A 16,036-nucleotide genomic window follows, 5' to 3' on the forward strand; every position below is an offset into this window, starting at 1 on the left:
GACCTAGGAGGCAGAAGCAGAAAGTGTCTTTTCAGTGTTTGCGAAGGATTTTGGCAAGACCTGATGTTATGATGGGGACCAGTGTCTGAAAAAGGGGAGGTTCTGTGGTTCAGGAAGATTTTTTTCTGTGCCAGGAAGTAAGAAGATTCTTCTTTAGCTGAAATTGGTATACAGTACATAATACTTAATTACATACCAAATGGACGTTGCCTGTAAGAAAAGTACTCAAAGATGGTCCAAAGAGTAGATCTAAAATACGGGGTTAGGGGAAAGGCTGTGATCTTATTTTATTTCTGAGCAAAATATCAAGATATCAAGCAAGATCTAAATTTTCTATTAATAATTTATTAATCAGGGTACTACTACGAGCCTGCCACTTCTGGACAGAAAAAGTATTATTTCTTAGTGGGCTGAATAAGTAAAATTCTGCGAGAGATGAGTGCTAAGGTAACTTCTGTTTGTAGCAGCCTGTTGGCTGTTGAAATGAATCATTGAGGAAGTGATGCGAAGTGGCAATAAGAAGCTTTATAAATGTTACTTCAAACACAGACCAACTCTTCCAGGCCTCAGGTCAACTTAGAAGTTGTGTTTTTTTGCCGAGCAGCGATTTCTAGAGCACTTTTGTTCGCTTATGGTGTAATTGTGGGCAGCCAGTCATTGGTGCACTGAGGGTCTGATGACTGATCCTGTGAGGAATGAGAATTTCTTTCCTAAATTTAAATATAGTTCCTCATTTGAATGTTCACATGAGCCTCTTAGGCAAATCCCTGTCTGGCTGTCAAATAGGCTTGGGGTTTGCAGTCTGCTTCAGAGCCACAGAAAGTCCAAGGGAGGCGGTAGGGTCCACTTCCTTAAAACAATAGACAGAAATGGCATGTTAATTTTTACACCAGGTTAACATTGCATTTCCTAATCCGTGGTAAAATTCTATTGTAGTTGCTCTCTATTATGTGACATTTGTCAGGCAGTGAAGGTGAAAGTGCTTTAATCCTCCTTCCCCGCCTGGAGACAGAGGATTTTTCTGCAGAAATTCTCTCCACTTTGAGCCCTCTGAGATGTCAACATTAAAATCTCATGGTAATTTTTAAGTTGCTGAATTTTAGCAAAATGAGAAGCATTGATTGATTTACCATGCAGTATAATTTCTTGTTTTATCTGTTGGGCTTGACTTGAAAAAGGAAGCAGTTTCTATATTGTGGTATCTCTGATTAGTGTTACATATAATAAATTTTCATTTGTATCAAAATTTCTGAATTGTTTCCTCATAAAGCAACTTCCTTCTATCAGATCACTTTATAAAATTAGATCAATATCATTTTACTCTTTTAATATATTTCTTTAATGGGAGCAATTACGTCCAGTGTCCTAAATCAAATTTGATCTTGGATGAACTAATAACTTTAATGCTTAGACTTAAAAATTTATTCCCTTAAATTAAAAATCAGCTTAGCTTTAAATTGAGGGTTAGTTTCTGGAAGTGCTGGGGGCAAATTTGGAAATGCTGACTAACTTCAGAAAGTTAAGTTTTTGTGACACTGATAGGAATCGTAATTAAAAATTACTTCTTTCCTTCTTTTTCAGACTGATGTGTGAAACCGTTAGATATGAAAGGCATGAAGCTAATGAAGTTCTGTACTAGTAAGTATTTCTGATTCTGTTCATGTGATGTTCAAAGATTTAATTCATTCTAGAGTGCATTAAAGACAGTGTTTAGTGCCAGCTCCCTTGCCCATTGCACAGTCTGTATACAAAAAGAAGCCACTTCATTGTCATCATCAGTGGAGGAATTTGCTGGTGCCAGGAAAGGAGCTAAAAGTGACTGTCACTTAGTGGAGTGTACTGTGTTAATTTTGTAACCAGTGAGATTGTATAGAATTAGGGAACGTGAGATGTATTTGCGTTAGAATAAGTTGTCATTTAGTCTCACATCAATTTTGTCAAAGTAGTAGTGACCAACTTTTCGTGCCAGAGGTGCCAAATCGACATATCTGACAGGGCTTATAATTAGCAGGGATGTGATCTAATGTCAGCTCTGATCTACAGTAAACATCTGAGGATTGCAATTGCTTTGTTTATGCAAACAACTCATTACAACAAAAGGTTTAGCAGCTTTTCACTTACTGCAGCTAAGCCAGATTCTAAATGAAGTTTTTCTGGGTTGTCTGGTATCATTTGAACATTTATGCATACAAAAAAATGCCCCTGTATGCTTTATTTTATCCACGTGTATTTTTTACTGATGTTGACCATCAGGATGAAGATGTGATTGAACAAACTTTCATGATAAGCCTTGAACATTCAGCAAAGCTTAATTAACATCTAATGAAACCTAGTAATCAGTTACGTAGGGAATGCACAAGATCAAAATCTATAGATGGATAGATAATTTTAATTAGACCAATATAATCTTTATTCATTTTACAAACAAATTTGCTAGTGACCGTTGTGTTTGTGATTTGTCCTTCTCTAGGCATTTGGTTTGTGTCCATTATGTATTAGAGTTTTTGTTTAGACAAAAATCTTGGCTCATTCTAACTGTTGGTTTAAATTTGAATTAAATGCTGAATGAATCAAGGCTGCTAGTTATGCATATACTCAAGGCAGGCAAAAGTTACCAGGAGATACATGCCTGAGAAAATACGATGTGCAAACAGAAAATTGTGAAATCTGGGTTAACCTGAAGTGCTTTTTGCCATTCTTTTGCACTGATTTACTTTGTCACTCCTTTCATGTGACTTCATCTTCACTTTGGTTGTTTGCCTGTCATTCCTATTTAGTTGCTTCTTGACATTTTTTTTCTCCATGATTTATTTAGTAGATTTAATGGGCAGTTTGGCAGTTCCTGGATATAGATGCTAATGCAAAATGTGCTTGCTCTAGCATTTCACATCTCTGATTTAATGTTTAATGGGCTAAACCTGATAGTTAACACTGAATATTTTATTTAAAAAAAAAAATCAGTGTTTCAAAGCCAGAAATATATGTTCTGTTTCTCTGAGTTGCAGCTTTACGTTTTATTTTAATGAACAATGAACAATTTGACATCTATTTGGTAAGAAGATCCTATGGAATCTGCAGTCTAATTTCAGTATTCTATTTTATGATAACAAACTTGGAGGAATACTTTACTTGTTCTACAAATTCAGCATATGTATTGAAGATGTATTCTTCTAAAAACCAAAATTCCAATTTTACAATATACATGTTTGAAAAGAGGTCTTTGAGTGCTGCAGGAGAGAAGCAATGTAATAGCCACGTTAGAATCAATCCATGCAGTTATGATCTGCAGAAAATTAGTTTGGAAACCTAAGGTTTGTGTGTGTGTGGTGTGGTTTTTTTGTTTATTTGTTTGTTGGTTTAGTTTGGTTTGGTTTGTTTGTTTTTAAAGCTCTGATTTGAACTCAAAGTTACAACTACTTCCCCCTCCGCCACCTGCCCCGAGTGATGGTATGACTTGCACTGAAGTCTGAAATTGAGTGCTAATTTTCTTTGTTCATTAGAAAAATCTATTAAAATAGCTGCAACTGTTGGAGCTGTTAATTGACCTGTGGGTGTGACCTCTCTGAGGCACAACTTGATGTCTCAGTGTGGATAAGCTAAATCTTTATCCCTAAATGGTAACATGAAAACGAATACAGTTGCTCTGTTTAGTTGCTCAAATTTTTTTCGTTGTGAAAATTTTGTTCATACTTGCTCTGCTTATCAAAAGGTACATTTCTATTACATGTATGCAAAGCTGAAAATAATTGTCTGCATTAGGTACAAACATAGTAATTTTCTTATCCTTCATTAAAAAAAAAAAGTTGTTAATTTTCATAGTATCTCTATAGATTTTTTTCATGGCCAGAGGGATAAAGTTGACCACGTTGTTTAGAAATGGCTCATCTCATCTGCATTTACTTTAGTGTCAGTGGGTATACGTGGTAGTGACAAATTCTCAAACCCTACGGCTATCTCGCTGTTTAAATGGAAACTGGGTTATTAAAAGTGGCAGTTCAGCTCGAGTTATTCTTCATTTGCCAGTCATTCTACTACTTTGGTTTGATGGGGAGTTAACAATGAAATGGCTTAAAACCTGCAAGGCAAAATTTCAGAATTGAGGTTTACTTGACACACATACTTGATTTATTTATTTTATTTTATTTTACCTGCTACCTTTATTAAAATCTACTTAAAGATTCCATTAAAAAATACTTAGTTTGGTCATTTGAGATATATATTTTATCAATAGTTCAAAGGCAAAAAAATATTATTTTTTCATATCTGTGTAATAGACATTCTTGAAATTTTCAGCACTAAGTTTCTAAACAGCATTTTCTTTGGAAACCAAAGTTTTTGCAGAATAGTAGAGGCTGTGTATACCTATTGACAGTTGAACACAATTTTTCAGATCAAAATTGAAATGTTTGCTGTGATTGCAGAGAGGAATCTTTGGCAATTAATGTTTTGCTTATAAGTAAATGAATATGTCTCCAGTAAAACAAGCACCTCTTTTTTCCCCTCTGTAGTCATACCAGGGATGTATGTGATTTTCGGCAATGCTGTTTGATATTCTGTTGGTATGCTTTAGTAGTGTTTGGCTTATTCTTGGTGTAAGGAAGTCTTGTATGTCTTTAAGCTTCCCTTATTCTCTTCTCTAAAGATACTGGATTGGCAGAAAATATTTTAAGTTTTGATGACTTGCTGTCTGAAGTAATTCAATATTAAAACCTCATGTGTTTCTGAATGGCCGTGCTGTAGCACTAAGTTTTGTGATCGTGTTCCCTTTACTTTCTGAGCAATTGAACCTGGAATGAACTGAAATGTGCTTATAATGTTTTTAAAGAATACAAAGGCAACTCCAACCCAGGTTATTGTAAAATAAAATGTGTTTTTTAGTGTTTTAGAGAATCTTCCAATAAAGCCTGATAGTATACATGCTCCTACCTCCCACATGTCCCTTCTGAGAAGACTGCAAGAAGTATATTTTGGATTTAAGCTCTTAAAACAGAATCACACCATTCAGTTTCGTCTTACTTTCTTCTTCCACACTTTTCATACAATCTGGGATGAAAACCATCCACTTATGTTAAGACTGTAGTGTTTATATTGCGGTAAGGGGGGGATATGAGAAGTAGAGAAGGCTACAAAAAGAATAAAGATACGTAATTTCTGCTGATCTTTTGGGATATTTCCAAGTTTTGAATTAAGTTTGCTGTAATATCACTGTCTAGATTTAGCCAGATTTTCTGAGTTACATCACTGTGGCAAATCAGAAGACCCAAAATTCTTGTTGTGAGCTAACCACATGGCCTTCTCTGGAGCTGGCTTGGCCCAGCTGCTGAAGCCTGAACTGAAAGAAATTTGGAAAGGAAATAAAGGAGCATGACTTTTTGGTTGCTACTGAAATACTTCTGGTTTTCTTAGATGAAGATGTTGGCATCTTTCCTGAGGTAGAGCAGAATGTCTGAGAGCATTTTCTTTGGGACAGGTTGTGTTAGAGGATTGCCCAGAGGCCTTGGGGAGGTGGTCTTTGGGCAGGGACTGGCGGGGAACTTACAGTGCTTCCTCAGGAGGGTGTTCTTCCCAGGAGATGTGGTCATCTCGCCATGTTTCATACTTTGCACAAGAAGTCAAGTAGGGATTTTGGATGTAGCTGTAAAGTGTCTGGGTATGTCTTAGCTAGATGGCTAAGCTGTAGTTTTATTTGCAGCTGTGAGTCTATGTAATTAATATACGGTAGTTCTGAGCAAGGACAGGTGAGAAATATATCTATGATTAGTCTTGAAGAGCAGAACTCTGAGAGTCAAACTTGAAGTCCCACAGTGAAAGTGACATTTAGGGAATTCATGGTTCTTTCACAGTGGTGTATTGCCCTGAAGACCCTCAGGAGGATAAAAGAAGTGTGTACAAAACAACAAAAAGCAATGCCAAAGTTGCAGTACTTTTCTGCATAGCCTGACTTAATTGTGTGATGAAGTGCAGCAAAAATTAGCTAGAAGCTGCTTCTTTAGCTATTGGTGTATGATTTTTAATCAGAAGAGCTCTGTGGAGGTGACCTTGCTGAAATTTGTATTCTGTTGCACACATTTGTGTTATGGAGTGCTTTTATGTTTCTATACATGTTCAAGAAGTTTTATGATAGTGGTATCATAAACCCAAGTTATTCTGTATAGATACAGTATATGTGATCTATAGCTATGTATGTTTATATCTTATAATATAAAATTTAAAACCTAAAACGTTACAGAAAGAAATTTCTAGAGAACGGTATGAGGATCAAGCTGGTGTTCCCAGTAATGATATTCTGAGTTATTGGTAAAATTATTTCCTTGTATACTCTAACACTTTTAACCAGAATTCATGATTTTTGGATAGGATGCGCTTGTTCATGGAGGCTTGGGTCATATTTCTGCATTTACTCTTTGTTTACTGAATGTTCTTGACTTCAGAGAGCCCCTGTAAAAGATTTCTTTCCCAGTTTTATAGAAATATGACACACTTTGGAAATTTTTTTAAAATGCTCTGAATAAACTGTAAACTCAGAATATATTTGTTTGAAGCATCTCTCTGGGTCAGCATCCTCATTTTCAGTTAGGCCTCTACATACATTAATATATATTAATTCTGCTTGTGCATCCATGGGTTTCTGTGGAAGTAATGCAGCAGAGCAGTGTATTTAATAAGGCAAAGAACTGCTGCAGCAGGGCTGGTCTCTCTCTTTTTTTTTTGGGTGTCCTTTAAGTATTCCTAAAGGTGTATTGCTGCTTCTGATAGCTGGGGGGTTGCCAAGGTAGTGTTGGGACACTGCCAGTTCTGCACTGCAGTAAATCAGGAACTTGAATTTATACATTGTGTTGTCGATACATTTTCTGTGAGAAATTTCTTAAGCGATGTGTATCATTAAAACAAGGACTGAATCAAGGCTTCTTAATAGTGTTAGTGGTCAATGTTTACAATCTGTTAGCTTTGCATAGCCAGTTCCAAACTTCTGTGTTATTGTTTGACCTGATTTTGAGAGTTCTTTGAATGAGGACTAAAGTTTTTCTTGAGGGGATTTTAATTTGCACCTTTTTTAGTGTAAATGTTTCACTAAAACCTATCATCTTTTTGTTGCCGTTGTTGTAGTTTTGAGAATAAAAGCTTTGATTTTGGAGAAATCTTAGAAGTGGTTAAGATTTTATAGCAGAATTCTCTATCTTGATTGACCTTGGAATATTTTGAATGCAAGAACATTTTATTTTATTTTATTACTTCTGTCATAGTTTTCCTGATGATTTAGGAGACTAATTCTCTTTCCGAATTTCTCTTCTGATATCAAGGGCTAATTCACTGTACAAGTTTAATGATAATACATCAGTTAGCTTGCATATGTGTCTTTGCATAATGTATTTATTGGTTGCCTGTTCAATCAGCAGTCTTATTTGTTTTCATTGAAGAATTATTTCTTGGCCTCATTCCTCTTTATTTCTTTATTTCTCCCTCTTGCTACCAGGAGGTAAGACACCAGTTTTTATCTTGTGCCTATTAATAAAAGAAAATCATGGACACTGGTTGAAATATGCACTTTAAGATGCCTTTTTAGTAAAAGTTAGAATTTCTAAATTCTGAGTTACCAGTTTTACTACTGGATATCTTTTAACTTTTTCTTACATTTAGAGTGAAGACTAGGGGTAAGAATAAATGTAACCTTAAAGTGTTCATCAGGAAAAAAAAAAAAGTATTTGAAGATTGTATGTGGCTGAAGCATTAATTACCCAATCTGTTTTATTTCTGCATTTGGGATACACCTCTTCATGTCATCAAGAGCATCTAAAGTGCTCTGGCAGCTGTGAGGTAACTGCTTAACTAGCTTATTAAGGAGGCTTATAGGCGGTGCTGACAACGTGAGTAAATGATTTTCTGATTATTCTGGATTTTACAATAATACAATACTAGTGGTCAGGATTTTCTGGCAATGAGATGTTTGCTTGAGGGAACAGTTGAACTTAAGGACCTGTTTGGCATCCCAAGGCACTCCAGGGCTACTGTCTAATTGTGGCAATGGTTATTAAATTAAACTACCTATAGCTTTCAGCACACAGAGGATAACTGAAATGAGCAAAGAGAAACAGACAGATTAATCTGCTAAAACAAGATCCTATGGAGCATACACTTGCAGAGCAATGTTCTAATTCCTTCTTGTGTAGTACTTAAATGCCTGAAAGAGGTCCCAGTTCTGACATGTCAAGTTTTCGTTGTTTCTGTTCCTCTCAGGTGGAAATCTGGGAGCAGGAGCAATGTCTGTTCTGAATTAATCTGTGTTTACGTTCTGAAATTTATTCAACCTTTAACAAATTTGATTATACATTTTCAAGAAGCTACATTTTGGTTTGTAATATAAGCTCTTTTATCAAAATAGCTACAAATGTTATAGCTTGTAGTAATGGTACTATATCCAATTTAAATGTAAATCTTGAATCTTTCAGTGGCTGGAATTTTAGTGATTTATGGAGAGAAAAATTCCAGCTCTTTCACAACCAAGAAATTTTTCTTATGAAGTAGCTTGGACCAGAAGGTGGTCAGAGAGGCAAAGTCTTCTATTAGCATGTTATTTCAAGTCCAGGTGTGGAATTTTGCACTGAAGTGATGTCTTATTTGATAGGATTAAAGCATGTTTGGCAGTTGCCAGCATGAAGACCTGCAAGGTCTTACCACTGTGCATACTTAAGATGTTCATTATCCTAGTTGAACCAAATGTGCACAAGTAAGCGTGTGCTAAATATGGTTCATTATTCCAGAGATTTTAGTAGTGCTACATCTCATATTGATGGGAATGACAAGTAAATGGTTTGCTCTGGGTAAAATATAGCTATTTTTAAAGAAGTCTTAAAGGGAAGTGGTGCATCAGGACTTTAGGAAAGGGGAAGACTTATGCTGCAGATATTTCAGGTTTATGTGGTCTTTCAGCAGGTTGACTTAAATCTTTATTGTAGTTGAATATTTTGGAAGGTTTTTCAGCATCTTATGTGATCAGGAAATCTGAAAGCTGAAGTTTGAACACCTGTGCTACTGTAGACAGATGCCCTTTAGAATCAGTATGTGTGGAGATGCGGTAGATTCAACAGGGGAACATGGACTGAAACAAGTTATTTTTTGTGCATGATTTCTTTGTTATGCTGTTAATATTGATTCAGGTTTGTAGTTACAAACCTGGTGTACAAGTGCTACATGTTGCTTTAAGTAAAAATAATTGTAATTAGGAAATAAAACTTAAGTATTCATTAGTGTATGTGTTACTACTTGCGATTTGGGAATAAGAAGCTGCCACTTCCAGTGAAGTAAATCGTTCACAGCATGAGGAGTTTGATAGAAATGCTGAAGGCTCTGAGAGAGCCTGCAAACTTCTTGGATCTTGGCAATCCAGAGCTTTAGAAAAACTTCCTGATTTTTGAACTTTGACTACCTCTGAGGTCTCAAAGAACAATCATATTCTAGAAGATATGAAGACTTAAGTCTGAAAATACTATCTAACCTTATAAACGGTGACAGCCTGGTGATGTCATCTTAGGCTATTGCGTAATTATGGAACTGAAGTTTCCGTATAGAACAGTTAGAGTGAGAGCTATGAAGTTACTTTGCAAAGTTCTGTATTCAGTTTTTGTGTCACTTTCAAAGCTGAGAAGGCTGCTGTCTGGCTGCTACATCAAGGAAGCTGGGGAGGGAAATGCAATGGGAGGGCATTGCAATCCAGTCTCTGCATATCCATTCCTAGTTCCCAAATTGCCACAAAGCATGCTGTCTTGCGTTCCGGGAAATGAAATATAAATTCACCAGGAAATCCCCTGCTCTCAAAAGTGCTATAACATTAGAGTCAAGGTTTAAAGCAGCTTTATTTGAATTTCATACAACTAACTGAGGCAAGCGCAGATTATGAGTCAAGTCTGCTTACTGGTGACTGTTCTGGTATTGGTGTTCAGTTTTGCACCACTTTAAGGTTGCTGCTAGAACTTGGGTATTCGGAAAACTTCATCAATAGGTAGCTCTATCACAGTAGATATAAAACAATAATGTTAAATCTTGGTACCTGAGTCCTGTTGTTGTCTTCACAGAATACAAATCCTATCTTGTGTTAAAGATCTCTGTTCTTCTGCTGCTTTCTTTTAAGATTTAGTTTTTGTCCTCTGCACAGCAGACATGCTTCAAGTGCATGTAGACAGAGGGACACTAGTCTAAAGCTGGTGTGACACGAGCAGTTACGTTTGTAGTGGAGCCAGTGCCTTGAATCTGGCCATAGGCCTGTTGGTTCTGTAATGGATGGATGGAAGTTTGTGTCACCAAGGTTTCACTGGGGCTTTTGTTGGCTTTAATATAGCTAGGACAGAAAGACTATGTCTATTGATTTTGTTCTTCTGACCTGCCCTTTAATGTGTGACTTCAGGATAAATTGCCTGTGTCATCTTACTTTCTAAGTAATAAATCTTGTAACTTAGGGGAGTGAAATAGCTGTGCTGCATTTAGTAGGCAATGTAACTTAAACAGTGTGGAGTTTCATCCAGGTGAATACCCAGAACAGTAGATAAGCTGGAAAAAAGAAACAAACAAAACCCAAATAACCCTGAGAACCCCTCACCAGTCTTAATTTGAAGCAATGTACTCCATCACTTAAGGGCAACAGATAAATCAGTTGCTTGCCTGCAAAGATCATCTGTGGATGCCTGCTTAGAAATGTGTCAGTAACTTCTGATTTCAAGTATTTTCACTCCTGCTGTGCATGCAGCCTTGCAATACTTGGGGGAGGGTGAGAAGGGGAACTCAAAACTAGGTAGAAGTGATGTTTGCCTGTTTGGGTAGGATTTGCCTTCAGCCTGATGTGGGTTGTTCACTGCAGTTTCCAGTTCCCCAGTGTCTGACAGCTGCTTCTTTAGTCATGGTGATTAGGATGAATACCACTGGCACCCTTACAGAACTAGAAATTGAAAAGATCTTACATAAGCAAATGTCTTTCCTTTCTATATCAACTTGACTGACAAGTGCTGCTGGACTCTTCCCTCAACTGTCCCTTGACAGAAACAACCAAATATTCCTCTAAGGATGCCTCTGAGGGGAAGACATCAGCATCTGTTCTGCTTCAGCTAATTCTGAATGAAGTGCTTACACACACTTAATACCTTCCTGCAAATGCAGTCAGGGATGTGTCCTGTCCACAAAGGAACCCTTTTTAGCACAATTTATGGTCATCACTTTAACAGAAGAAATATCCTGAGGAGGACAAATACAAGTTTTTATAATAGATGCCACTATCAGCTGCCAGTGGTAGACAGTATTCTAGCAGTGACAGAAAACTCATTAATTAGGCTTAGATTTATTGTCTATAATTCAATTTTGATGTTTAGAAACAAAGTGTAAAATGTGATTGCTAAGAATGTTTCAAATGCAAGTATTCTGCATTGAGCAAAATGGTATTTGCATGAGTCTCGTGTGGCTTGAAAAAGTGATTTTGTAGTTCAGTGTAGGCTGATTCTGCAGTTCCTTCTGTTGTTCATTACAGGCACAAAAGTCCTGAAGAATGCAAATGCATTGTTGAGAAACAGATCTCAGGCATAGGACAGAAAACACGGAAACTTGATTGAAAGCCACCTGATGCTTGAATAGGATTGTGAAAAGCCCAGGGTCCTTAAAATGAAAGACTTGCATGTGGCTTGTGTAACAGCATTATCTTGCAAGAGCTGGCTGCCAAATGGCTTTGTTGAGGCTTAATTCTAAAAAACTGGAAGTGTAGCACGTGTTGAGAAGTGCAAGAGTTAAATTTATTTTCATATGAAAGGAATAAATCTGTTTTTCATTTGTCTGTAGTGTTTTTGGAGGGAAGCATGTGTCTTCTGGGGGAAGGAATGTATTTTTTTTATACAAGTGAGTTTTCTTAAGATGTTTTGTTCGAGACTGTACTAAAAGACTAGTAGAGCTATAAGGGTAAAGAGAATAAAAATCCATTCGTCAGTGTTGTTTGCTCTTGAAGACTGTGTTGGAAATATTTATGATGTTTTGGCTGGCGATGACAGTTTAAAAGAATACACAGTGCATTTTGGGGAAGATACTTTGGATGCAGACATATTCTGTGGTGACCTTTCACTATTGCGATACAACAGTACCAAAGTTTCTTTTTCATTTCTTTCGTTGACTGCAGTAGAGTGGTTTTTGCACTACATGATGTGAGTACCGTAGAGCTTAGAAAGTCTCAAACATGACTGTAAAAATAAAAACAGATATCAAAGTACATGTAAAAGAAAAAGAAAATAAACCCAGTCAGATGGTATTCCTTAAGTTTATTTTTTATCAGCATTTTCTGCTGTCAAATGAACAGATCCTTCTTTTGATTATAAATAAAGTGGATGAAGTATGAAGTTCATGACAGATGATTGAGAAGGAACAGCAACTGCTTAAGAGCTAACCTGGAGTGGATAAACCCATTAATTGGTAAAAAAAAGAGATAAAACTGAGTTGGATGAGTAACTGAGTGAAAAGACCTGCTGTGTGTGATCAAACAAGAAAAAAAATTAAACCACTGAGGTTAAATATATAATCATTATAGCTGTTTGCTAAATGATTCAAAGGGAGATTCAAAAGTAGCATTAAGATGAATTTGAATTTTGAACATATTGACTGATGCTTGTGAAAGCCAGTGGCTGCTTTTCTCTTTGCAAATAAATATCTCCAATGAGAAAAGATAGGTAAAAACCCTTAAAAACAGATTATTTCACAGAGGATTTAAAATAGTTCATCAGCTCTTAAAGGAGGAAAGAAAAAAAAGCTTGTGCATCACTAAGTTTGTAAAAGTTAAAGTATTTTATTGTTGTTTTAAATACATGGTTTTAATTCTTGTTTCTATTACTTTATTATTGGAAATGGCTTTCTGTAAGAGTAAAAACAGATCTTCTAGATTAGTGTTGCTTTAGAGTCATAAAGCCTGTGACCCCAGATGAGGTTCTTTTCTGTCAGACTACACTTTTATACATAATCAAACTCCCAGTTTTTAGGAAGAAACCAGACCAAATCAACCAAACAGAAACAAGAACAACAAAACCACAAAAAAACCCCAAACGAAACCACACACACAAACAAAACTCAACATAAAAATATCTAATAAAAACCCACTGTAATCCATATGGAAGAATTATAATTGACATCCTAATAGAATTACTTCCCAGCAACTTGGAAAGTCACTCAGTCTAACAGCCAATGCTAAAAATGTCAATTTTAGAAACTTTTAACTATGCTAATTAGTCCAGATTATTTGTATTTAGATTGGCATCTGTGTAAAACCAGAGACAACAAAAAAACCAATAGACTTGCAGTTCAGCAGCAATGCTGGCTATATGCCTGACAGGGTAGGACTCATTTTTGGGGGAAGAGTGTTTGAAAATGAGTGGCTTAACTCAGGTGCATGTTTATATTTCTTAAAATGTTATCTCCTTTTGAAGCATTGGTTTTCTTGAGTTTATCTGCTTTAACCTGGTTCTCTGTCCTTATGGACAACGTTGATTATTCTAGAATAACAAAGTTTGGACAATACAGGTCCGCATGAGAAGCACACTTCAGAAAAGGCAGCTTGCTGCACGTCAACTATGTAAATCAAAGTAGTTTGTTGTTTTAGCAGTGACACAGTGTTATTGCTTCATTTGCTATTGTTTATCAGTATAAAGAAGTATTTGCTGAAGTCCTCCTTTTGAAGGTTTTCACTGATTGGTAAGGCTTCAGTGGTCAGGTCATAGGCTGGTAGAAAAGAAATACAGGCTGCATTATCTTAGTTTGTGTTCTTTGTCATAGATTGTGTCCTTAATTTCCTCTGTTAATTATCCATATTTCTGATGTTTGTCCTTTCTCTCATAGTTATATTGCAATGGAAACTGAGCATGTTTTTAGATTGGATGGCTTGCTGTTTTGTTCTCCACTGTCTTAGGCCAGCTCCCTCTCCCGAACTTCAACTTCCCTTTCACAAAGTGCAATACAGTGAGTGCTGAGGAAATGGCACTCTTGTTTTGAGGACCCTGCTGTATAGGTACTCCTTAAATTGAAGTACTTCAAATGAAAAAGCACGGTGCTAGCATGTACATAGCCTACTTAAATTTAAGACTGGGTTTTAATACTACGCTGTCATTGTCATTAGAAGGTGTGGGCTGTTCTTGCTTGAAGTTAGAACTAATTGTTGCTAGAGATTTGAGACATGTAATTTAAAAAAATGAAGGTGCTACAGGTTGATTAAGTAATCTGCATCTCAGTGTCACTAGGGTCGTGGTTTTCAGATAAGAATGCTCATGCAGTTCTTGATGGCATACTTGAATCCATACTTGAATCCAATTACTGAGTGTCTTTGGAAGAAGCAGAAGTAGTAAAAACTGAAGTACAGATATTCTCAGTGTTGACTGTTGAAATGGCACAAGAATTCTACCACAGCTATTTCTAGTAACCTTAAACTATTTTATTTTCCCATCTAAACATTATTTGAACTTGTCCAAGAAGAGTCTAAGCCTATGAAAAGGATTTTGTATGGCTCAAGAAGAAAGATCTGAATCTACAGTAGGATGAACTGGGCCTGCATGACAAAGCCCTCATCCAGTTCCTCTATGGGGTGAAGAGAGGGGGGGAAAAAACTCTTTGCCCCTTTTATTGGGAATTTATTCTTGTGCCTGGAACAGACATGAAAGGGGCAGTGTGTAATAGCAGCAGATAAAGTTGACTAACAAATCTGATATAGGTATCCAATACTGTCTTACTTTGTGGGACAATAGACTAATGCTGAAAGAGAAATTTCTCTCTTGAAAAAAAAAAAAGTGGTAAAGGAGATGGCTAGAATTGGGAAGGGAACCCTTATTTATAGAAGGGAAGATGCCACACTTCTCTTCAGCAAGAGGAAAGTAATGGGTTTGACAGAATACAATATATTTACAGTGTATTGACTTTCAATTATATTTTACTGGATTTGTGCTGTTACCAAATGAACAAATACAGACTTTTAAAAAAGTGAAGTAAAAGAAATGAGGGATTCTAATAATGTATCTATTTGCAGGTCAAAACTAAATAGTTTGATGGAATTGTTTTGTAAATGATTGAACTGTGCCTTTCTTCCCTAATTCTGAGGATTTTTGCCTCTGTTCTTTGTACTGCAGATTTGGTAGTGCTATGAGTAACTTAAGTGTCTTAAACTGTGTCCTTGTTTTTTTTTATTCTAGCCCCGATGATATTGGTACCTGTTGGTATATCCTGCTGTCTGGTTCAGTCTTCATTAAAGAATCTATGTTTCTTCCAAGGAGCAGGTATGTCAGCTATGAATGTACTACAGTCTGTATTTTCAACATACACCATGAGATACAGAGAATTTTTAAAATTAAAAGGCAATGTCTTATGCTTAATGAAACACATAAGCACATACATAAACATACTTTTCTTACCTTAACTAGCTGTGGCAATTGTTTTATACCTGTAGCTAGAATTGAAAGCCAGTCATTGTGGACAGTGTACAAACATCCAAAGTGTCATGCAACTGCTGTCAGTTTAAAAACAAAACCACCAAAAACCTGAAAAACGGAGTGAAGTACCAAGTTCTTGTGAGTAATCAAACTTTAAATCATAGGATGCACTGGGGCATATGATGTTTTCCCGAGGCTTTACTTACCGTGCACAAGTCTTCAGTATATGTTTTAACATATGCTTAGATCACGTTAATGCCGGTTTTGCTACTTTCGTTTAAGGTTGTGCTTCGTGTAATTTTGCAGTGAGGGGTGATATTTTACATGGCAAAAGATAAGTTGGAGTGTGAGACACTCAGAACTTATATTGTTACAATAAAAAGCTTCATTATTTTGAGCTATGGAAAAAACGTGAATGACTGTGAGGATTTTGGACGAAGGTGGCTGAGCTTGATCATTTCAGTGGAAGCAGAGCAGAATCACTATCAAATGCTGGTTATATGCATATTCATTCAGACTGCTATAAAAGGATCCTTTGAAGTACATGGCATGTAATAACATCTGTGAAAGGCGGAATGGAAGAATGACGGGTCTCTGTATGGTATGATAAG

The 16,036-nt window shown here is 36.4% G+C and overlaps 1 protein-coding gene across 1 annotated transcript in view; it reads left to right on the forward strand.

The window, feature by feature from the left end:
* The window catches only part of RAPGEF2 (Rap guanine nucleotide exchange factor 2), a gene marked incomplete at both ends in the record, with an annotated part of 183,911 nt that overhangs the window by 61,100 nt on the left and 106,775 nt on the right, over positions 1-16,036 (forward strand). The window contains 2 exons of the mRNA XM_080343363.1: positions 1,582-1,638; positions 15,189-15,272. Of these exons, the coding sequence (XP_080199489.1) occupies positions 1,582-1,638; positions 15,189-15,272 (141 nt within the window). The remainder of the gene's footprint in view (positions 1-1,581; positions 1,639-15,188; positions 15,273-16,036) is intronic.

This window comes from Nesoenas mayeri, assembly GCF_963082525.1.
Source record: "Nesoenas mayeri genome assembly, chromosome: 4".
Lineage (NCBI taxonomy): Eukaryota > Metazoa > Chordata > Aves > Columbiformes > Columbidae > Nesoenas > Nesoenas mayeri.